Genomic DNA, 25,730 nt, shown 5'->3' with positions numbered 1-25,730 from the left:
TAGAGGGTCAACAATTTGAATAATAACAAGTTATAAAGCAGTAAGTTCGGCCGGGCCGAACTTTGAATAGCCTCCACCATTTTCAAAAAATAAAATTCTTAAAAAAATCTGTTAAAATTTTAAAAATACCAAATAAAATCATCAAACTACCGAATATAGGGAGGTACCGTTATATGGGGGTTACACGAAGACGTGAATATGTACAGACAATTTACTGTCTTTGGGTGTTGTATCCTATTCGAACTTCTAATACGAAATTTGAAACAATTCCGATTAATAATGTCGCTAAAATCATCAAAATACCGAATATCGGGAGGTACCGTTATATGGGGGCTATACGAAGACGTGGCCTTGCACAGACAATTTTCTGTCTTAGGGTGCAGTATCCATTTCGAACTTCAAATACCAAATTTGAAACAATTCCACTGAATAATGATACTAAAATCATCAAAATACCGAATATCGAGAGGTATCGTTATATGGGGGCTATATGAAGACGTGGACTTGCACGGACAATTTTCTGTGTTATGGTGCAGTATCCATTTCGAACTTCAAATACCAAATTTCAAACAATTCCGATGAATAATGTCGCTAAAATCATCAAAATACCGAATATCGAGGTACCGTTATATGGGGGCTATATGAAAACGTGGACCTACATGGCCCATTTACGAACTGGAATAATACTGGAATAATAAACATGTGTGCAAAATTTTAGCCATCTATCTCAATTCATTCGAAAGATAGCGTGATTACAACAGACAGACAAACGGACATCGCTAAATCGACTTAGAATTTTACGCTGATAAAGAATATATATACTTTGTTAGGTCTGACATGAGGAGTTACAAATGGAATGACAAAGTTAATATACCCTCCATAGTATGGTGGAGGGTATAAAAATATATTTACATAATCGAAGATTGGCCAAGGGTCTACATCTGTCGGCAAAATCGACTGACACTTTTTAACTTGTTATGTTCCAGAACTGCAAGTATGTGAACGTTTTTACTATGAAGTTAGTGATTGCCAATTTTCTCAACTTCTTCTCTGTAGCATTTATTATTCATTGCTACATTCAAGCGAACTTACATGCGGTGGTTCAATAAACGGTGAACCGACCAAAATACTCCGATTTTTTTCTCTTGGAAAACCAAAAATCAAAACACCGAAACGGACCCATTTTTTCAAGTGTGATTCTGTTGTGGAAACAAGTGTTCCACTGCTGCCATGGTTACTATCAACATTGACTCACCACATTCGCCGAGGTAAACAAAAGACTGGGAGTAGCATTTAGTAGCGGCATTAATGCCACTTGTTGGCATTCGTTGTTTTTGGAAATTCATTTACGATGATGATGGCGTTGAACTTGAAGCAGAAATGTTAACAAACGAACACACACGCTCTAACAATAATGAAGAGTGACAATTTGCCTGCCGAATAATACTACACATTATAATAGTAATAAAAGGGTAAATTGGGTTTTGGGGGAGTGGTAGCCACATTTTAATCCCCACTTTGAAAGCATGCATCGCAATGCGTCCACGCCGGAAATAGAAGCAACAGTCATTAATGCATTCATCGGTAAATGCATTTCTGTTTTTGGGGTTAATACATTCCTATTATAATGCGAACGTGTGTCTATGCGGGGAACACCTGTGTGGAGAGCTTTGAAAAATTAAAAAAATGATGCATTGTGGAATATACAAATGCAGGCGGATAATTATAAATTATATTATACTGACAAATTCCCACTACTTCGTCACCGAAAAGTCCACCTCAAAATTTTGGATTCGTTCCAACAGTTCATGTTAGGCTTTTTAGTACTCAAAATGCAGAAATTGTTCAGTATGACAACAATTTCTAATCAAACCTTCACAAATCGTACTAAATTTTCGGATTTCCAAGGTTTTACACATAATTCAAATTTTATTCCTTTTCGGAAAGAAAAATAAGAACATATTTGAATTTTACACCAAAAATTCTTTAAAATCTTTCATTTTGAAGTTTAACGAAGATGATATTATTAAAACCATTACACAATGGACCCACATCAATTTTTTCTGTCCAAAACTATTAACACGTCTGCATATGAAAACCCTGGAAACCAATAGTAAACCAATACCAAATTTTGTAACATATATTACGCATATCCAAAACAATCTATCTATCTATCTAGATCTATCAATCTCGCCACCCTAGACATCAACAGCGATCCGAATCTAGTACCAGTATATACCAACAGAGACTTCAATATAAAATTTCGGAATCCCAGCTCTATACATACACTCAATACCGAATTTCGTACCATTTAGTACATTTCGTACAAATATAGAATTTCCAAATCACCGACAAATATCAAACACAGATACCATCAGAAATCTAAATATCATATTTCAGAATTTTATCTCCATCCCTGCAGCCAATACAAAATATAGTACCATTTACTACTTTTCGTAAAAATATCTCAAAAATCTGAAACGCAGATATCATCAGTAATGTAGATATCAAATTCCAAAATTGTATCTAAGTAATTTTTGTACAATTATAGTAAACACATTTCCGAAACCACATCCATATGTACAGGCTAAACATGAACAGCGACCCTAATACCAAATTTCAGAATTCAAGCACTATCAGTTCACCCAAAACCAAATTTTACAAAATATAGTACATTTAACTACTTTTCGTGCACTTAGTTGACACATATAAAAAAACACTTTTTTATCACAAACCTACCATCAACAGGGGCCCCAATACAAAATTTTAGAATTCCAACTTCATCCGTTCACCTGTAACCAAACTGTTCCGAATCTAGTGCAATTTGGTACAATTTAGTACAGTTCGCACCAAACGCCTATTTATATCAACACTACTTCCTAAACTGTTCACCAAAATCCAAAAGATACGAAATATGGTATCATATAGTACACATAAGAAAAAAGTTATTCGTGATAGAGTTCAAGCGTGATAGTGTGATTTCTTTATATTTGGCTGAAAAACCACAAGTGGCTTTCGTTAGAGCTCTCCAGCATTTTAATGTGAATAAATCTTTTGTTACCGTGATACTGGTAGCGTAGCCCGACGTCAAGGAAGTGGACGGAAGAAAACAGCAACATCAGCAGAAACTTGAAATTTTGATCGAATCCCGCGTTGCAGTGGCCGAAAAATGGCTCGTGAGCTGAACATATATTCCATTCGGCAAATATTGAAAAATGAGCTCGGCGTAAAGCAATTGAAATTCCAAAAAGAGCAAGAACTTACACGGCAACAGGAAGAAAATAGACTCAAAAGAGCTAAAGAGTTGCTTCGTTTGGTCGAAAGTGGTGAACTGCTGAATTTGGTTCTCTCCAATGACAAAATATTCGTTGTCCAGCAATTTGTAAGCAAACAAAATGATCGTGTTTACTTGACCTTCGTTTGGGCACCAGAACTCAAGCGCCGGCCACGGTTATGGTGTGGGCCTCCATAACAGCCGATGTTCGTTCTCCGCTCGTATTAATCGACCGTGGCATCAGAATAAATACCGAATATTATCGCGAAAATATTCTGGAGGGTGTTTTAAAGCCCTGAGCACGCAAACATTTTGGCCGCAGACCTTGGACATTCCAACAGGGCTCAGCATCATCGCATCTAGCACGCGCCAACCAAGAATGGTTACAAAATGAGGTTCATTTCCAGCGCACAATGGCCACCAAAATCTCCGGATACCAATCCGTTGGACTATTGTGTCTGGAGTATTTTGGAAAGCAAGGTGGCACTAAAAAATACCAAAGTGTCGATCACCTTAAGCAAGCGCTTCGAGAGCAACATTCGGGCAGCGTGTGACGGTTTCTTTGGCCGTTTGGAGTTTGAATTCGTGCCAAAGGTGACCAATTCGAACAAATCTAAACTTATTCTAAAATTTGATGCTATTTCCGACATTTTTTGCTTTCATTCAATACAATTAAAAAAAAGAAAAAATTATGTCGTTTGACTTTGTTGCAGTTTTTTTATCTCACCCTGTAGATTTCTTTGTGAAGTAAACTTTAAAATCGCCGATACTCGTGCCTTTTTCTTTGTTAGCTCTACTTTCATAATCTATAGAATTTTTTCAGATTTTGATTTTTTATACATATAACTCCAGAAGAATTTTTAGACACAATATATGACGGTATACGACATTTTTTTTCTAATACCTTCAACTCTTTTCGAACTCTCATGAAATAAGCCAAACTTCTAATTATAGCTATTGAATCTAACCATTTTGTGTTCACAAAAGGCGGACGTGCATGAATGTTGTAATTATACATTTGTCGTGTTGTTACAACAAAACACTTTCATTCAACAACGACAACGGGCGAGCACCGATGTTGCTAGCACGCACAGTTTGACGCACGTCTTCTTCATGCGCTCTTAAGCGTTTTTCAAAAAACTAAGAAAAAACTATGAATTAAAAGTGAAATTTATTTTCTTGTTAACACATTTGATAGCTGGATGTAGCTACATATCTTCTTTCAAATTTGCGATTAATGTTTGAATGTCAAAATTTAATTTAATTTTTTGTTTATTTCGGTTCCGATTTGTTGGTTAAAAACAAACCGAAAACAAACGAAGAAACGGAAGTTTTTGGGGAATAATTTCTGAAAACAAACTCGAGTTCGCAGAAATGCATTTCAGGTTTAGTGCGAAAAACAAGTGTTGCACAAATATCAAATTATGAGGCAACAAAGCGTTAAATCAACAGTAGTAAATCCATTTGTTTGTTGTTGATGTTGTGGTTGTTCAACAAGAAATGATAAATACTGCAAATAATTAGGTTTGTGGTTTATTTCAAGTGCTACACTTAACCGCCGCAATTATAGCAACAAACTGCTGCAAGAAAACTGATAATTGACTTTGGGTTTCAAATCAAAATATCTACATTGTGCTTTTAAAGATTTGGGTTTAATTTGTATGTATTGTCCTGTGTCTTGTTTATTCTTATCACAATCTTGATTACTCTTAAGCAAGATTTTAATTTGATGATTTAGTTCCAAATCTTTATTTAGCGCCATGAGGATAGAAATATATGTGTATATTTACTGCCCATATTATTGTTACTTTCCCCAAAGGGGACTGCGACACAAATCTCAAAAAATTTGGATTATCAATATACACTCATATACATACGTGTGTTTTAAATCAAAATGCCTCATCAGTGACTCCCTTTCTTTCAAATGTTGCACTTTATTTCAAAACATTGAAAGCTTTTGAGAAAATGCTAATCAATCTTGAAATGATTGAAGTCAGAGAAAAAAAAAAAAACAATGGGATTTTGCGAAAAAGAAATATTGCACCGTATGTATGATTCCACTACTAGGCAATTGCTTAATACACATATTCCAACTAGACTTATAATTAAATGTGATATCATACCTCGCATAGACGCATTGTCTCAGCGTAGAGCGCAAATTACAAATGAGATGAATGATCCGAATTTAAAAATTTTACAGTGGAACATGGTAAAGGCGATGGAATGCTTGTCATGTTTAATAACGAATGTCTTGTATTTTATTGAGACTTTCGACTTCTAATCATAGGTCATAAATTAAGTTCTATACATAAAGCAAAAATTGTGCAAACAAATTTAGAACCTTAAAAATTTTAGCTAAAGCTGGATATTTGCAATTTTGAACTAAAGGTCTTTTTGACGATTCGAAAGTTAACTCCAAAGAAAAAGAACCGATGTCCGTATGTTTATTCCCTACACCACAAGATGACCAGGGTATTATGTCTTTGTTCATTTGTTTGTAACAAGCAACAGGAAACGAGATAGAACCCTAGTTCCTTTTGATGATCTGCATAGAATCACATTCTGAGTCGATTTATGCATTCCGTCTGTCTGACCACATATTTTTGTAAAGTACAGGTCGTATTTATTGTCCGATACAGATGAAATTTTCCACAAATCATTCGTTTGGCCCAAGGACGAACCCTATTGAAATTGGTGAGAATCGGTTCAAGTTTTAGATATAGTTGGGATGAGATGAAAAAACTGTAACAGACTTGGACTGCTGTCATTTCTAATCCACTCGTCCGATAGCTGTTCAAATTATTCCAACTCATAATATTGTTTACAAGCGTACAGAAGCATGTTGGTAAGAATTTTCAAGAAAAAATTTAAGCGTGATAGTGTGATTTCTTTATATTTGGCTGGAAAATCACAAGTGGCTATCGTTTGAGCACTCCAGCATTTAAATATAAATAAATCTTTTGTATTTCGTACCAACACACTATGTATTTCCAGCCTTAGCCATTTTTTGTTATTCTTCAATTGTTACCTCCAGAATTTTTTGTTCAAAACCAAAACCAATATACTTCTTTTCTGACCCTAACCTCATGCATTTGTGACGATCGGATGATAACTAAAACCTGTATATAATACCCCATCACATTGTTGTAAGTCAGATTGACAATATCTTATGCGATATAAGAAATGACAAAAAATATTACAAAATGTTTCAAAATATATTCACTTCTTATTGGAATATTTGAATTCGATTTTTATAAGCATTTTAACTAAAATTCCATGCTCTTATGCATATACATATACGTGCATATACGTAGATTATACATATTTTGCTTTATATCCAACATTTTCGTGATTATTAAGTCACACTTCCCTCTCTTTGACAATTATTTACGTTTCTTTTACACAACCTATTTAATCATGTATATCGCTTTATTTCCAAAAAAAAAGACCTAATATCGAAAAGAGAATGGCAGCAACTTTAAGAGAAGGTCTTTCGCGTAAATAAACTTGATCGGGATAAATTTACATGGCATCCTATCGGGTATCACATAATTTGTCCGAACGACTTATTCCTGTTATCGTCACAATTGTAAGGTTCCTATCAAATTTTGAGTATTTTCGACATTCTAGCCGGCTTTTACAATTGATATCACAATTTCGGTTCCAAGGCGCTATTTCAGATATTCATTGTATCATGGATTCCACCTAGATCTTAGTCCTATCTTATCAAAAGTAATTTGCTCGAAATTCACATTGAATTGTCTTAAGAAGTTTAAACATTCATCTCATATTATTACCTATCTTTTTTTGTCCCTGATAGAAAATGTCGAAATTCAAAATTTTTTGGACATTGAAAATCTGAACATGAACCTAAATAATCACATTTTAGATTATTTTCGCCCAGGTTATAAATGCCATTAAAAGTCTCCTGTTCCTCTCTCTTCTCCCTTCGTCATATTGTACTAGTATGTGTAACATTTCATGTTACAGATACAAACTATATGTACGTACGTATGTTTCTAATTTTAACATGAACCATTTTCTGATGCTACAAATAATTAATACAATAGACAATTCAAGTTGTGGTTTGATGTTCGAACCACAAAAACCAAATAAACAATGAATGACAAACTGTGGGAAGAAAAGTCAAACGTCGAGAGATAGGCATTATAGACGGATTTAATTAAATATTATGAACACACACACGTACATAAAATTCAAGTTTTGAAAATCTCCCCTAATGAAGATGTTGAACCCAACAACTGTCGATTTAAGACAGTGTTGAAGATAACTTGGAGATGAACTGATTGGTTGGTTGTTGTAATTGAAAAATTTCCTGGTCTTAATGAAATCGTAAAGTAAAATTATAACAACAAGAAAACACAACAACCATAGACGCCGATGACCTTGTTGTATTCCATTGTACTTAATTTTAATTGCCCAAATACTGTCGGATGTTGTTTTTTTTTGTAGAAAAATATAACGAAATACAGTTAATTTAAGTTCAAAAAAATCAGTTTTGGTAGGTCTTTGCTTAGTTTTGCAATCCAACAACAAGACCTCAAGGTTAATTTCAAATCAAAGCCTAAGTACCCAGATAGTACACCTGCTTATCAGCCAGCCAGACAGCCACCCATCCGTCCGTCCATCCATCCATCTCAGCCACCTACTCTTCTTTGCTGTGCTTATTGTTGTTATATAAAAACGCAAAGCAATAAACGAACAAAAAAATCTATTGTTTAAATTAATTAACATTGTTATTATGCTCATATTTAAATTGCTGTTCGTATTTCATTTCATGACTTGTATTATCATTAGTAATAACAACAATAAAAACATACATTTGTATTGAATTATTTTTTCTTTAATTTACAATTTTTTCTCTCTTTGCAAATTTTTCACTTTCATTTGGCCTTGATGATTGCATGAACATTTAATACATGTGCGAATGAATGTTCACTTGCAATTGTTGTTATAGTTTTAATAAAATTGTATTTCGGAATTGTAAAGTAGGTTTCTTAATTTGTATAAAATGTGTCGCGGTAAAAATTAATTAGACTAGCTGAAGGGTGTCAGCTAAGATTAAATAAAGAGAGAATCTATAGACGAGTTCCAGGCATTTTTTTGATGAGTTGAAGGGAATTGCTGATATCGAGCTGATGAAGATAGCTTTATAAACGAGCTGAATTGAAGTCTTTATAGACGAACTGAAATCGGGTCATTATTGAAGGGCAAACAAATAAAAAAGCAGTAAGCCGGGCCGAACTTAGAGTACCCTCCACCATTTAGAAAAAATTTGAATTTTCGAAAATGATAACATTCGAAAAAAATTCTGTTAATATATTAAAAATACCGAATATAGCCGTTATATTATGGACATTACCATATTCAAATTCGAAACTTGAAATAAACGGTAAATAAGAAGACCTGGACCTGCAAAGACAATTTTCTGTCACAGGCTGTAGCTTCCATGACGAACTTCAAAAACGACATCTCAAATAATTTGGGTGAGTATTGTACCTAAAATCGTCAACATACCGAATATAATGATGTACTGATTTATGGGGCCTATACGAAGACGTTGACCTGCATAGACAATTTTCTGTCTTAGGCTGTAGTATCCATTACAAACTTCAAATACCTAATTTGAAACAATTCCGGGGAATAATGTCGCTAAAATAATCCAAATACCGAATATCGGGAGGTACCTTTATATGGGGGATATATGAAAACGTGGACCTACACGGCCCATTTTCGAATATATCCTGCCTACTGGAAAAATAAACATTTGTGCAAAATTTTAGCATTCTATATCAATTTGTTCGAAAGATAGCGTAATTACAACAGACAGACAAATAGACGGACAGACAGACAGACACACAGATATACAGACGGGCATGGCTAAATCGTCTTAGAATTTTACGCCGATCAAGAATATAGATACTTTGTTGGGTCTAAGATCATTATTTCGATGAGTTACAAACGGAATGACAAAATGAAGATACCCTCCATAGTATGGTGTAGGGTATAAAAAGGGAGCTTCTATAGCATTGATGCTCAGGGAGATAATACTTATTTCTCTTTAATATTTCAAAGAAGGTGTTGGCTATGTTTTCGTAAATGCTTTGATGATCAAAAAAAAAAATAAATTAATAAATTATATTGTTGTTGCAAAATGGTCAGGCTTTATCCCTTTTTTATTTATTTATAAAAACAACGTTTGTTTATTAGTGGAGAACGATGGTAATGTTTACCAGGGGGTAAGGCAGGGAATACCTAGGTTTCGGAAAGAGCCTCCAATCCTCATCAGTTCCCTTGCTTTTTGTCTGGGATATTCTCCCCAGAAGTTATTTTAAAAATAACTTCTATGACAAAAAACATTTTTTACCCAAGTGACGAGATCGTAAGCTCAATAGTAAACAAGTAAGCAAAGGCTATAGTCGTGCGGGGCCGACCATGTGATACCCTACAACACTACAATATGTTAGAAGCTCCTTATGTCCAAATTCATTTCGGAAGATTTCGCTTTTGAAATTATGTGACGGAGCACTGCCCAGATATTACCCTTAGGATTTTGACCAGGGACATTTGCCCAATATTTACTCACTCCGTCGTATTTTGCGATCATCTCCAAAAGCAAGAGGCTCCTCTGTAACTCCAAATTTAGACTCTTCTATACGATCTTCTTTTTACGATATTTGGCTATATTCGTCAAAGAAATCAGCAAAAAAAGGCAGAAGTTCGCATTTTTAATGTTGGTATTTTTCAGACAAAAGAAGCGGTCCATTCTACCCGCTGTCCTAAACTCTAATTTCATGCGAGATTTCGTGTCCTTTGGTTTCTATTTATGACCTTTATAACGGCTGCAAAATCAGGAACATTTTTAATTGTTGGTCCATTTCAACCCCTAAATATATTGCAGACATCTTTGAAAACAATAGGCCTAGCCCTTCTGAGCCTAACCCTACCCTTTTCGTGAGGATCGGACGATAATTGCAATCTGTATATAATATCCCAAACCTGTGTTGTAAGGTGGAAAAATATTACAAAATGTACACCTTAATATTATAAGTCAAATTGAAAAAATCACATGCGATAAAAAATATGAAAAAATGAAAAAATGTCATGTTGCACAATAAAAGGCAAATCGGACGAAGATATATGTGGGAGCTATATCTTAATTTTTACCGATTATCTCCAATTTCAATAGGGTTCGTCCTTGGACCAAACTCACACAGAACTCCTTTTGTTGAATTTCAATTCCGTTGAAAAATGTGGCTAAAATCATCAAAATACCGAATATCGGGGGTAGCATTATATGGGGGCTCTACGATATCGTGGACCTATATAGACAATTCTCTTTCCGTGGTTAATGTGCTCACAAAGTACTTTTGGTGTAGAATTTCAGACAATTTCGTTGAAAAATGTGGCTAAAATCATCAAAATACCGAATATCGGGGGGTTCAGTTATATGGGGCCTACATAGCTCGTCTTAGGCTATGGTATCCATTGCGAACTTCAAATACCAAATTTGAAACAATTCCGGTAAATAATGTCGCTAAAATCATCAAAATACCGAATATCAGGGGTACCGTTATATGAAGGCTATACGTGGATTTGCATGGCCCATTTCATCAAAATACCGAATGTCGAGGGGTACAGTTATATGGGGGCAATACGAAGAGGTGGACCTACATAGCCCATTTTCAATACCAAAAGTCCTGCAGACATAATACACATTTGAGTAAATTTGTATCAACTTACTTCATTTCGTTCGGAAGCTAGAGTGAATTCCACAGACGGACAGACGGACGGATATTGATAAATCGACATAGAATTTTATGCTGATCAAGAATATATATACTTTGTGGAGTCTGAAATATATATTTCGAGGTGTTACAAACGGAATGACAAGCTTAATATACCCTCCATACTATGGTGGAGGGTATAAAAACGGACTCAGTTTATTTCCACCATAGCAAAATGTTTAATAGTCGAATATAGAGTATTTAGTAGTATATCTAGATGATCCGGGGCTGATGGCTGTCTGTCCCTTATATTTTTCTTTCAGCTTTTACAGGAAAACGATTTTATGTAATTCGAATGAAGATCTCCTTGATGATTCACCTCATTACCAACCCTTACCCATTAAAAACCCTTACCAACCGGTTTAATAGTTTAATATTAACTATTTCCCAGCACTAGCCAATTTTTGATATTTAAGGTTTTTGTTTTGACATTTTGCCAACTGAAGCGTCAAAGCTAGCTGCAGTGAAATGCTGGGTAATTATTTTATAACTAACATATTTTTTATGCAGCTAGAAAATAATTAGGTTTAGTGGTCAGCACTGACGCCGTGCCAACAATTGTTGCAGAGCAGTTGATGTTATCGGCCGCAGTAGCTTCATTTGTTGTTCAGCAGTTACTATAATTTACAGGTTTTTCATAAATGGATGGGTTCCATGGAAATCAGTTGTATTGAAAATGCAAGTTAAACGCCGAAACGGGACATGTTTCAACTCTTTGTTTCTCCAGTCTCTTTTTTTTTTGATTGTATTTTGAACGATACGATTAATTAACAATGTAAATATGTGTTGATGTATGTTAATTTGTGTATGCAATTTTAATACTTTATGGTAATATTTATTTAAATAACTTTTAACAAAATGAAAACTAATGAGCATTTAACGTGCATGCAATGGATGGATCGATGCAAAAACGGTATTCAATTTTTTTAGTTTTTTTGAAATAATAGAAATGGAGAAAATAAATTGATGGTCGTTTAATAAATGTTGACGTCATGATTGGAAGGCACATTGTCTTTATAGCAATATGCTTGCTGCAATAATAATTCTGCACTTATGGGGCGAAACTTGAAAATCTAAAATTTTTTATAGAAGAAGAATTTGTTATAGTCGAAACCAATTTATTGGAGAATTATTTATTTTGCAAAGCCACTTCAATATGAAACCAGTAAGAAAAGGTTAAAAGTCGGGTGGGTCCGACTATATGATACCCAACACCACAATGCGTGCTAAGTAGAGTACAGGGTGAGATAAAAAAATGCAACAAAGTCAAACGCCATAATTTTTACATTTTTTTTAGATTTTATTGAATATTTAGAATAAGTTTAGATTTGTTCGAATTGGTCACCTTTGGCACAAATTGTGGCCTTTAAACTGCCTATGAAACCGTCACACGCTGCCCGAATGTTGCTTTGCGGTATTTTAGCCCATTTCCGACGCAGCGCTTGAGGTGATCGGCACTTTGGTATTTTTTAGTGCAAACCTTGCTTTTCAAAATACTCCAGACACAGTAGTCCAACGGATTGGTATCCGGAGATTATGGTGGCCATTGTGCGCTGGAAATGAAGCGAGGAACATCATTGTGTAACCATTATTGGGTGGCGCGTGCTGAGTGAGATGGTGCTGAGTCCTGTTAGAATGTCCAAGGTCTGCGGCCAAAATGTTTACGTACCCATACCCCTGCAGAATATTTTCGCTATAATATTCGGCATTTATTCTGATGCCATGGTCGATAAATACGAGCTTAGAGCGACCTTCGGCTGTTATGGCGGCCCACACCATCACCATGGCCGGCGCTTGAGTTCTGGTGGCAACCGAAGGAGCACATTTTCAGCTGACTTCTTTGGCAAGTAAACATGATCATTTTGTTTGTTTACAAACTGCTGGACAGGACAACGAATGTTTTCTCATCGGAGAAAACCAAATTCGGCAGTTCACCACTTTCGGTTAAGCGAAGCAAATCTTTAGCTCTTTCGAGTCTATTTTCATTCTGTGGCGGTGTAAGTTCTTGTACTTTTTGGAATTTCAATAGCTTTTCCCGATCTCATTTTTCAATATTTGCCGAATGGAATTTTGCGATATGTTCAGCTCGTGAGTCATATTTCGGCCACTGTGACGCGGGTTTCGATCAAGTCGCTACTTTACTTCGGGGTACACTACCAGTATCAAGGTAACGAGCGATGGTACGAGGGACAAAACATTTATTCATTCAAATTTATTTAAAGGTAGCCACTTGTGGTTTTCGGCCAAATATAAAGAAATCACACTATTACGCTTGAACTCCATCACGAATAACTTGTTTTTCTGAAAAATTCTCACCAAAATGCTTTTCTACAATATAATTAGCTGTCACTAGAATAATTTTAACAGTTTTAGGACGAGTGGCTTAGAAATGATAGCAGTCTGAAGTTGGTTGCTGTTTTTTCATCTCACCCTGTATGGTAAGCAATAACCGTAAAATCGGATGAAGATGTATATCGAAGCTATGTAAAAATCTGAACCGATCTCAACAAAATTTGACAAAAGTATCAAATATAGATGTTTTGGGGTGCACACTACTCATGTGAGAGACTTAAAACCCCAAATCGGATGAAACATATAGTCATATCTAATCCGATTTTCATCAAATTTGAATTACTTGTTTCTAGGATGAATTTATTCGGAATTGCCAAGATTCAGTTCATTTAGGTTGATATTATACATTTGGTTCACAATAATATCGAACAAGTAAGCAAAGGCTACAGTCGAGCGGGGCCGACCGTTGAATACCCTACAACACTATAATAAATGATACAGTTTATATAGGCAAGATAGTCGAAAGAATTCCACAAGATATTGTGACAGATAATAAAAGAAAACCATCAGGTTTCGTTCTCTAATTTTCGAATAATAGCAACTTAAACTAATTTTCTCATTCCCAATTTATTGGTAAATGGTCTTCCTAGATCTGGAACCAATATTTCCCAAAGACCTATAATCTCTCAGAAGTGGCAAAAGATTAACATTTATTATTGATTTTGACTGAAACGCATCTATATGAGATACAGACATTTGACTATATTCTTCAACGAAATCAGCCTTAACGAAATAGTCAGAAGTGCGTCTTTCCTGTATTTGTGAATTCTCCAAAAAGTCGCTGGAATGGATATTTTCGTATTTTGTCCATCCAAAACTGCTTGGCTTTTGCAATGTCCGGTAACCCCCATTCAAATGTGCGTGAGGATCGGGCGATAATTACGACCTGCAGACAATTTTGCAGTTTTTTGGTCCATTTCAACCCCTAAATATATTGCGATCATCTCCAAAAAGAGTAGGCTTCTATTCTGACCCTCATCTTATACCCATGCAAAATTTCGTAAGGATCGGGCCATAAATGAGATCTGTATATGATATCCTGATATCCTAACTACTTAGTTTTGTTAGCTGTAGAAATATTACCAAATGTTTAATTCAAAATGAAAATATGCCAAAAATATGACAAAATTGAAAAAATATGAGAAAATTTTACAAAATCAATATTTTCATCTTTAGAGAGATATTTTTATGCGATTTTTTAGACGTTTTTTCTTTCCTGCCAAAAGGCTATTCTGAATTAATGAGAACTGTCGAAATCAGTTCAGCCGTTCTCGACATATAAGAGATTTTTCAAGCATATCTTCTTTGATAGATATATATATCGCACATATTTTGCTATATATCCGTTTTGTTGGATGTTAACATCAATGTAAAGATCAGAAGTAACCTTGTCATGGCTTTGTGATTTCGCCGGGATTTAAAATATTCGCGGTTTAATGAAAAATTTTGAATTTTTTCAACAAAAAAGATATGGTCTATTTTACCCGCTAAATATTATCCGATGACCACCCAAATTGGTAGGCTTCTTCCCCGCCCTAAACTCTAGCTACATGCGAAATTCCGTGTCGATTGGTCTATAATTGCGACCTGTATAGCTACTGCAAAATCCGACATTTTTTCAGTATTTGGTCCATTTCAACCCCTAAACATTTGGCGATCATCTCCAAAAGAAATAGGGTTCTATTCTGACCCTAGCCCCACCTCCATTCTAAATTTCGTGAAGATCGGGCCATAATTGCGACCTGTAGAGTGATTACAAATTAACATGGACAGACGGACAGACGGACAGACGGACGGACGGACATACATAGCTAGATCGACTCAGCTCGGCGAGCTAGGAAGATCCATATATACTTTCCTATATGGGAAACCAATATTTCGAGGTGTTACATAATTTTTGGCCCAATCAAACTTATAATACCCCCAACACATAGTGTTGTAGGGTATAATAAAGATATGTATGGGAGCTATATCCAAATCTGATTCGATCTCGATAAAATTTGACAGAGGTATTTTTAGGTCCATAAGTTATCTGGTACCTAATATCATTCTTGTGAAGTACATATTACGCATTTGGGGGACATAAAACCCCAAATCAGATGAAACATATATATGGGAGCTTCTGAATTCGATCGGATGTGCCAAAATTCAAGTCATTTGGACTGATATTGACCATTTGGTGCACAATTAACCCGAAATCGGTTGAAGATTGGGAGCTATATCTGAATTTGAACCGATTCTCGCCAATTCCAATAGGGTTCGTCGTTGGAAAATTTTATCTCAATCGGATAATAAATGCGACCTGCATTTTTTCACAAAAATACATGGACAGACGGACTGACATCGACTCAGAAAGTGATTCTATGAAGATCCTCAAAAGTAACTATGAGGCTATCTCGACATGTTCAACATTCTATATACTTTTTTTTTAACCCGTTAAAACTAATTTCCACAGATACAGTTTTTTTAATTCTTTGGTTTCGATTTCGATTACTCTAATTCCCCAAATTTATGGCTGGGAAAAAAACTCTTGATTTCGCGTATACATGTTCCGGTAATTAATCCGATTTCACATAAATACCTAAACATATGTAGTCTAGAGTAGTCGTACAACTCAAGTATGGATTAACATTTCCCCTTCATCTCAAACAACGATAACAACGACATAAATTCAAGTCAACAGCCTCATAAAAAGAACAAGAAAAAAAAACAACAACTGAAATAAAAATGAAAATCAAGTTTTTTTTCTTTCTTTTCATTGCAACATTCATCATCCGAATAGCTTACTGCTAAAGAAATAATTAATCAACCTCTCCAAAAACACAAAACAAAATCTCAATTTAAAAGTGACCGATCCGGAGTGGTCGTGTTCCGACTTCTGTGATTCTAACAAAAGGAATGGTGGAGTAACTCTTTGCCGTTGATTATAATGAATGTGTGTTATGCTCAATGCACTTGCTTAACATATGTGGTGTGTATGTTTTAATGGATGTATGTATGTCATGTGAGCATGTACTAAGATTTGCTTGGTCACACATGGACGACAATTTGATAAAGGCAAGTGTTAAAGTAGTTCCATGAGTATGACAATGTTTGTCCACTTCTGTTTAAGTTTTTTGCTGTCCAACAAAACATCCAGGTTAATTTTCGTGGCCAACATTTTTTTGAAATTCAGTTGATTTCCCTGTTTTAGAGGAAATCTGTAATTTTGAATTAATTTTTAAGGTCTATATGGACAATTAAAATATCTAATAAAGATGCAAGGGGCTGGAACGTCCCATTTTTGTAATATTCACAATCACATGGATGGGAGTTAATTTTTCGAAATATTTATCTGGGAACCCGTTAAGACATGAATTTTGTCATCGTCAAATTCAAAGTCGATTCACTCATTTCTATCAGTTTGATATTTTCAAAAACTAAAGTCGTATGTAAGGTTATCTATCTATATTCATATATAAAAGAGTAAAAATGAGTGACTGACAGATTCATCAAAGCCCAGGCAAAACGGCTGAAGCTAAAATCTTACAATTTTGCATATAGGTCTATGTTGGTGCGTAGGGATGAAATAAGGCTGCGTTTTTCGAAATTTAGACAGTAAGTCTACTAAAAGTCATAAAAAGCACCATATTTCGTACATTTTTTTTTGATGGGATAGAGCTAAATTCTTGACATCTATATATATAAAAATCAATTGTTGTTTGTTGGTAACGGAATCAGTTGAAAACGGCTGGACCGATTTGCATAATTTTTTGTACAAACGTTCGTCATACCCCGAGTTAGGTTTTTAAAGAAAAAAATATTGACCACGCCTACTTTTACGCCCACTATCTTTATTTATCTAAAATCTTTATATTTGCAAGATAATGAAGATATCGGTTTGAAAATTATTACACGAGATACTGTTGACTTTCCCTCCAAACTTAGGAATTTATTTGGGCGACAAGGAACTGACCACGCATACTTCTAACCTGTCTATATATATAAGGAAGTTGTGTTAGTTACTACGCATATAACTCAAGAACCGCTGATCTGATTTTAACGATTTACACAAATTCGGAATTGTCTCTTGGCAGAAAAGGATAAAAAATCGCGTAAAAATGTGAAATTTTAAAATTTTCATTTTGACTTTTGAAGTGTACAATACTAATGTTTTATTTTGCATGAATTTTTTTCCATTTTGACTTACTTTTTTCTAATGTACATTTGTAGAGTTTTTTATATTTTATTTTTGAATTCGAATATTAATACCAATTTATTTAATTGACTTGATTTCTTGACAACTGAAATTGAAGGCGGGTTACATGGAAGTGTAATACCGAATTATATGGTGGCGAAACGGAATAGATGATATCGAAATGTCACACCAAAGTAAAAAATAGATGTCACACCAATTAAAAAAAAAATACTTTTTCAAAATCGCGAAAAAATCACGAAAAAAGAGATCTCATTGAATTTTCAATGAAATCGAATTTTAAAATAATAGTACATTCTATCGACAAATTTCGCAACTACCTTTAAACTTCTGCTGTAAAAAATCATCGAACAAGAAGGACTTTTTTCTTTCTTCAATTTGTTTTTTTTTTGTCAATTTTATATAATGTACGATTAAATTTTAAATGATTTTTCAATTTGGCTTATCATATTAAATTCAATCAATTGTTTGTAAACAAAATTCAAAATTATTTTCACAATATAAAAGAAAGTTATGTTAGGTACTACGATTATAACTATAGAACGGCTTGACGGATTTTAACAAATCATATAATTTTGGAATGTTTTCTGGCGAATGAATAATATTAAAAATGAAATGAGTGACCTATGTACATCCCACTTCATTCATATGACAATAATCCGTCCAATGAGAACTCCAAAAATGCAATTCATTGGGACTGCAATCAGTGAAGTACCGAATATAAAGGGTGCAAAATGGTAGAGCGAATTGAACATTTAGTAAAAAATGGATTTATATCCTTCCAAAATCGCTTTTGCAGGTCATGATATATGACCATCGGTTAAGGGTACAGCCCGATTTCGAGTATAACCATATTTTGCATACTAATATCAGCAAAGGTTGGTAATTTGAGAAGAAACCATCCTCGCAAAAAATGATCACGTTTTGGTTTAAACATCATATGATTTAGACAATTTTCGGGGTCATGGACTTTTTTTCATTTTTAGGTCATTATTTGGCATCTTTGTTTCTAAGAAGATAAAAAACCCCTTCTGATGAAATTTTCAATTTTCGGAGAGGGTCCATCTTGCTCTTGACCACATTCATCAATTGATTTGGCTAAAAAATTGTATTTAGGCAACTCTGGGGTAGAGAATCATCTTACAGATAATTGTCCTTATAGACATTTATTTGAGTATAGTTCCTACTTTAGTGTACCTCCAAGTCCAATTTCCCAAACAATGTGTTATCAGAAAAGAAAATTTTGTATTATATTGAATTTGTAACCCCCAAGAGAATATTGGTTGGGGACGTAGATTTGGGATGTACGTCTATATGAGATAAACTCAGAAATATCAAACGCTTTCAATCGGAAATTGTGGCAGAAACATGAAAAATTACGAATATTAATTTCTTTGATCGTCATTGAATTATACTATGATGAAAAATATAGACTTTATGGGGTCTCCAACGCACAATTTAAATGACAAAAATAAATAAATTCCATTCTTACGGCAATGAGATCACCCTAATCAAAATATCTAAAACCGACGGTGTTTGATTATCTATTATAATTTTTGCCATGAATGTTTATTTCTATTTTGAAATTACTATGGAGCTAATTTACCTATAATAAAAATTATGCCACCTACATAATTCAGATCTGTGTTCTATTATGCTTAAAAAAATATTCATTAAAGACTAAAAGTACGGGTCAGCAAAGCGGGCCGGGCCAGCTATTACTTATAATCAAAATTGTGCCGTTCTGTGATTTATTATGCTTTAAAAAATACGCATCAATGATTAAAAGTACAGGCCGGCAACGCGGACCGGGCCAGCTAGTTTGGTATAAAAATTAAGTTTGGGAAAGTTTTTTTTTTTTTTGGAAATGTGTACTAAGTTTGACAAATCTACCAAATGGTACTAAATTCGGTACAATTTGGTTTTGGTTGAATGGATTGATCTTGAAATTTAATATGTTGCTATTGGGGTCTCTGCTGATGGGTAGTGTTAAGATAAAGAGTTGAGTTGAAACTAAATTTGGCCTTGCGTGGACGGAAACTGCTTGAAATCTGAAATTTGGCATTAGGATCACTGTTAGTGTGTGGGGTTGAAATTTTGTGGTGTTTTGGAATACGTATTAAAAAGTACTATATGGTACTACATTTTGTATCTGGGTTAGGAATTGAGTTGGAAGTCTTAAATTTAATATTAGGATCAATTTTAGTACTAACAAGTGAAAAATCAGCTTTTATACCCTCCACCATGCAGACAAAAGACAAACAAAAATCCAGGACATAGAATTTTACTCTGATCAAGAAAATATATAATTTGTTGGGTCTAAAATTATTATTTCGATGAGTTACAAACGGAATGACGAACTTAATATACCCTCCATACTTTATATTGTGAAGGGTATAAAAAGTACGAAAGGTACAAAATAGTAATAACTTTGGTATTTGGGGAAGAAATCGAGCTGGAAATCTGAAATTGCCTTTAATGTTGCGTAGGATATAATATCTAAAGGTGTTTTCGATATTTTAATAATACGTGTACCAAAGTGCTAAAAGCATTTGGAATTATGTGAACGGATAGTGATAAAATCTTGAAATTTGGTATGAGAATCAATTTTTGGAAATGGGGTTGATGTAACTGGTGGTTTTGGAAATGTGTAATAAGTACTAACCGTACCAAATGCAACTAAGTTTTATACAATTTCGTTTTGGGCAAACGGGAGAAGTTGGTAATTTGAAATGTAGATATTGAAATCCCTGTTGGTGGTAGGTGTGTGACAAAGAGGTTATTTTAAAAATGTGCACGAAAATAATAAAAAGTTGTATATTTAGTACATTTTGGTGCTTGAAATCTGAAATTTGATATTAGGGTAGGTATTCATGTATAGCCTGGACATATGGAGGTGGTTTCGGAAATGTTTACGATAATTATACGAAAAGTACTATATAGTACTAAATATGGTATTGTTTGAATGGATAGAGCTGAAGTCCCGAAATTTGATATTGAGGTCTCTGTAGATATCTGTAATAGACATACGAAGGTGGTTTTAGAAATATGTACTATAATTGTACGAAAAGTATTATATGCTAAACTAATTTGCTAATTTGGTATTAGTTGAAGGAATAGAAGCTGAAATCCTGAAATTTAATGTGGATGTCAATGTTGGTGTCTGTGGTTAAGATATGAAGGTGATTTTGGAAATTGTACGAAAATTCTCGAACGGTAATATATTTAGCTGTTCGAAAAGTGATAGTGAGTGAGCCGAAACCGTGACAATTTATGTTGCGAAAACTTTTGGTGTCTAGGATTGAGATACGGAACGATTTTGCAAATGAGTACTAAAGTTATACTAAAAGTGCTAAATGTTACTAAATTCGGTACTGAGTGAAGCGATAGAGGTTTTGCAAATGAGTACTATAAAGTATTAAATGGTACTAATTTTGGGTCACTGTTGGTGTCTTGGATGGAGAAATGTGGATTGTTTAGGATATGCGCACTAAATGTTACTAAATTTTGCATTAGGCGAATCCTGAAATTTGATATTGAAGACAAGGGCTCAGAGACGTTGAAATAATTCTGACAGCAAATTTGAATGTGATTCTATTGTGCAATGGTCTTACTAGTATCCTCCCCGGTTGAGTACAAAAAGGCCTAACACAAACTGTTGGAACGAATCTAATATTTTATTCTCCCATTTGTTTAGAATATTTTATTAACTTTTTAAATATATCACATTTTGAAAAAATCACTATCTAATTCAATTTACTTTCAGAATCTCCTGCAAGATGTCATGATATAAACATAAATATTCCCTTTTCCTAATAAACCAATAAAATATGCATCGAACCAAAAAGAGGTCAATAGTGACCTCTCTAAAACATACAGAACTCAGGTCAGCGATACCCAATAAAAGGAAACATCATAAGGTGCGATTAAAATTCGAAACGATCCTCATGGGACTCCGAAGCCTTAGTCGCATAGTAATACTGTTAGTATTAGTACAAAATGTTCAAGCCAATCGCCCGCCACGTTTCATTATTGAAGGTCAATCGGAGATTGTGCTGCGTTTGAAAGAGAGTCCAGAGACGGAAGTTGGTGAGTAAATAACACACATTTCGAATAAAATGGAGTAAAATTTCTAATACTTTTGTATTGTTTGTATTTTTCTGTTTCAGGTACCTTAATTTACACCCTCAAGGGCTATGATCCCGACAATGATCCCCTGACATTTGGCAAAAGGCCATCGGCCGACAGTGAAGTAATACGCATCGAAAACAAAGGTTCCAATGAGGCCTATGTTTATTTAGCCAAAGAATTGGATAGAGAAACTCAGGATGAATACTCAATAGTTTTAACGCTAACCGATAACCACTACAACGACTACAATTATGTGACTCAAAGTTTCCTGCTCTTGGTGGAAGATATCAATGATAATGCCCCAATATTTTTACCCTATCAAAGTGCTATTGAAATACCGGAAAATAGTGAACCTGGTATTATTACATCCCTAGAGGCCGTCGATGCCGATGAGGGAGCCTATGGTCAGGTGGTTTATTATTTGCAGGAATTGGAGGGCGACAACGATATGTTTGCCATTACCACAAATCAGGGCAAGGGGGTATTGAGTTTAAGCGGCCAATTGGATTATGAGAGTAAGGCCTTGTATCAATTAAGAGTCTTGGCAGTGGATCGTGCCAATCAGGGTCCAGTGAATACAGGGACGGCAGCTATTTTGATAAAAGTCAAAGATGTGGAAGATCAACCACCGGAATTTGTGAAAGTCCAGCCAGTGGCGAGAATAGCCGAAGATGCTCCTGTGGGAACGAGGGTAATGCGCGTCCTCTGTGTTGATGGAGATCGTGGTATTAATAATCCCATAGCCTATGAATTGGAATCGAATGAGTTGTTTGCCATTGAGCGTAACACGGGTTGGATATATACAATACGGGAGTTGGATCGTGAGGATCCCAGTAATCAAGTGAATGGAGCTTATATACTGAAAATCACTGCCAAAGAAATATCAAAGGTAAGAAGGAGAGAGTAGAGATAGTAGTTTTAAACGTGATATATTTTCTCTAATTTCTACTTTTTAGAATCCCCACGCATCGCCGCAATCGTCCCAGGTGAGAACAGAGGTAACCATTATTGTATCCGATGTCAACGATGAAATTCCCACCTTCGGAGAATCCATCTATCGCTGTGAGGTCAATGAAAATGCCCAATCAAATACTCCGCTGAATTTCATTGATGGAGACATTCGCCATTTTGTCTACGACCGAGATGTGGGTAATAATGGTACATTTCGTCTATTTCTGGACCCACCCAATGATCTCTTTGAAATCGTACCCGATATTGCTGTGAATGAGGCAAGCTTTATGATCCGTGTCAAAAATCCCAAAGCTCTCGATTATGAGCAGTTGAAGGAGATCAATTTCACGCTTTTTGCCCGAGAAGTCGATGAACCGAGTCGTTACTCCTCGGCTCATATACAAATTTTCATCAGAGATCAAAATGATAATTTTCCAGAGTTTTCCCAGAATATATACAATGTTTCACTGGCAGAGAATAGTGAAATTGGCACTACGGTGGCCAAAATTGAGGCCAGTGATGTGGATTCGGGTGACTATGGGACATTGGGTATAAGATATCTTAATCTGAGGGGTGGGATTGCCCATTTGTAAGTATTAACATGTTTGCCAAAAATCCAAAGATTCCATGACCTTATTTTCACAGATTGCATTTAAATCCCATAAACGGCGTGGTTACCATCAAACAATCCGGTGGTTCGGCATTTGATCGTGAAATCGTATCACGACATTACATGACCGTTGAAGCCATTGACAATCTTGGTCAGGGAAATCGCAACACTGCCCAATTAATAATTAACATTGAAGATCTAAACGACAATGCTCCCACATTTCTACAACGCCAGTATGAAACTACTCTACTGGAAAATAAACTAGAATTTGAACACCCCCTACAATTGGAGGCCCGTGACAATGACCTGAATGGCACAGAGAACAGTCAAATAACCTATGAAATTGTTGAGGGAATGTATCGTGCAAATTTCTCCATAGATCCAGAATTGGGTATTCTTCGGCCACTTAATTCCTTCGATTATGAACGTTTGGTAGAACATAAACCCCATCACCACCATCATCATCATTCACAGGAACAGAAAGCCGATAAGGGAGTTCGAGTTCTAGATTTAATGGTGAGGGCCCGTGATTCCGGCATCCCAATGTTATCGACCGTTGTCTCTGTACTCATCTATGTCCAAGATATCAATGATAATCCACCCATATTCCTGAAAAATTTCTATTCAAAAAGTATACCCGAAGATTTGGCAGGTGGTAGCTCTGTGCTGCAAGTCGCTGCCATAGATCGTGATGGCTCAGCACCAAATAATGTTATAGTTTATCGCATTCAATCGGGAGCCCAGGATAAATTTGTAATAAATTCGGAGTCGGGTATTATATCGGTGGCTCATGGTGCTAATTTGGATCCAGACTTAACGGAAAATAAAACAACTCAATACAGTCTGGCTGTGGTAAGTGATTTAGTCTTGATTTCATTTTTTTTGTTTCGAAATTCTGAACTATTATCCGAAAAGGGATATGTTTTGGCTTTTTAGAGTGTTAGAACATTTGAATGGTTAAGTTTGGGATCTTCGGCAATAATGCAGATAAGAATACACAATTACAGGGTGAGACAAAAAAACTGCAATAAATTCAAACGCCATAATTTCTACATTTTTTTTTTTAATTTTATTGAATGAAAGCAAAAAAATTTGGGAATAGCATCAAGTTCTAGAATAAGTTTAGATTTGTTCGAATTGGTCACCTACGGCACGAATTATGGTCTTCAAACGGCGAAACCGTCACACCGTCTGCGGTATTTTGGCCCATTCCCGGCGGAGCGCTTGCTTGAGTATTTTAGCTTTGGTATTTTTAGTGCCAACCTTGCTTTCCAAAATACTCCAGACACAATAGTCCAACGGATTGGTATCCCGAGATTTTGGTGGCCACCGTGCGCTGAAAATGAAGCGAGGAACCTCATTTTGTAACCATTCTTGGGTGGCGCGTGCTGAGTGCGAGGGTCCTGAGTCCTGTTGGAATGTCCAAGGTCCGCGGCCAAAATGTTTGCGTGCCCAAGGCTTTAATACACCCTCCAGAATATGTTCGCGATAATATTCGGCATTTATTCTGATGCCACGGTCGATTAATTCGAGCGGAGAGCGAACATCGGCTGTTATGGCGGCCCACACCATCACCATGGTCGTCGCTTAAGTTCTGGTGGCCAACCGAAGGTGCACATTTTCAGCTGACCTCTTTGGCAAGTAAACACGATCATTTTGTTTGTTTACAAACTGCTGGACAACGAATGTTTTCTCATCGGAGAAAACCAAATTCGACAGTTCACCACTTTCAGCCAAGCGAAGCAACTCTTTAGCTCTTTTGAGTCTATTTTCTTTTTTTTTCTTTTTTTTTTAATTTCAATGGCTTGACCCCGAGCTCATTTTTCAATGTTTGACGAATGGAATATTGCGATATGTTCAGCTCACGAGCCATTTTTCGGCCACAGCGACGCGGGTTTCGATCAAATCGTTTCTTTACTTTTCGAACCATTTTTGCTGATATTGCTGTTCTTCCGTGTCCACTTCCTTACCAGTATCACGGTAACGAGCGATAGTACGAGACACAAACGATTTATTCATATTTGAATGCTGGAGTGCTCTAATGATAACCACTTGTGTTTTCCAGCCAAAAATAAAGAAATCACACTATCACGCTTGAATTCCATCACGAATAACTTTTTTCTGGAAAATTCTCACCAAAATACTTTTGTACGCTCTAAACAATATTAGCTGTCACTGGAATAATTTTAACAGCTGTCGGACGAGTGGCTTAGAAATGACAGCAGTCTGAAGTTGGTTGCAGTTTTTTCATCTCACCCTGTATAATCTGAAAAGGGATATGTTTTTGCTTTTTTAGAATGTTAGAACATTTAAAAGGTTAAGTTCGGGAATCTATTCATGATACTATTACTAATGATCTTCTTCATATTAAAAGTTTTAAACTGTCGCCACTTTCGAAAAGTCAATAAC

At 35.4% G+C, this 25,730-nt stretch overlaps 1 protein-coding gene across 1 annotated transcript in view; it reads left to right on the top strand.

Moving 5' to 3' along the window:
* LOC101898591 (cadherin-23) overlaps positions 1 to 25,730 on the top strand; it is a 41,921-nt gene that overhangs the window by 9,081 nt on the left and 7,110 nt on the right. Inside the window, exons 2-5 of the mRNA XM_011291906.3 lie at positions 21,396 to 21,718; positions 21,799 to 22,649; positions 22,717 to 23,300; positions 23,357 to 24,173. Of these exons, the coding sequence (XP_011290208.3) occupies positions 21,460 to 21,718; positions 21,799 to 22,649; positions 22,717 to 23,300; positions 23,357 to 24,173 (2,511 nt within the window). The 5' untranslated portion in view covers positions 21,396 to 21,459. The remainder of the gene's footprint in view (positions 1 to 21,395; positions 21,719 to 21,798; positions 22,650 to 22,716; positions 23,301 to 23,356; positions 24,174 to 25,730) is intronic.

Source organism: Musca domestica, unplaced genomic scaffold (genome assembly GCF_030504385.1).
Source record: "Musca domestica strain aabys unplaced genomic scaffold, Musca_domestica.polishedcontigs.V.1.1 42, whole genome shotgun sequence".
Lineage (NCBI taxonomy): Eukaryota > Metazoa > Arthropoda > Insecta > Diptera > Muscidae > Musca > Musca domestica.
This window is presented reverse-complemented; position numbering and strand designations above follow the sequence as displayed.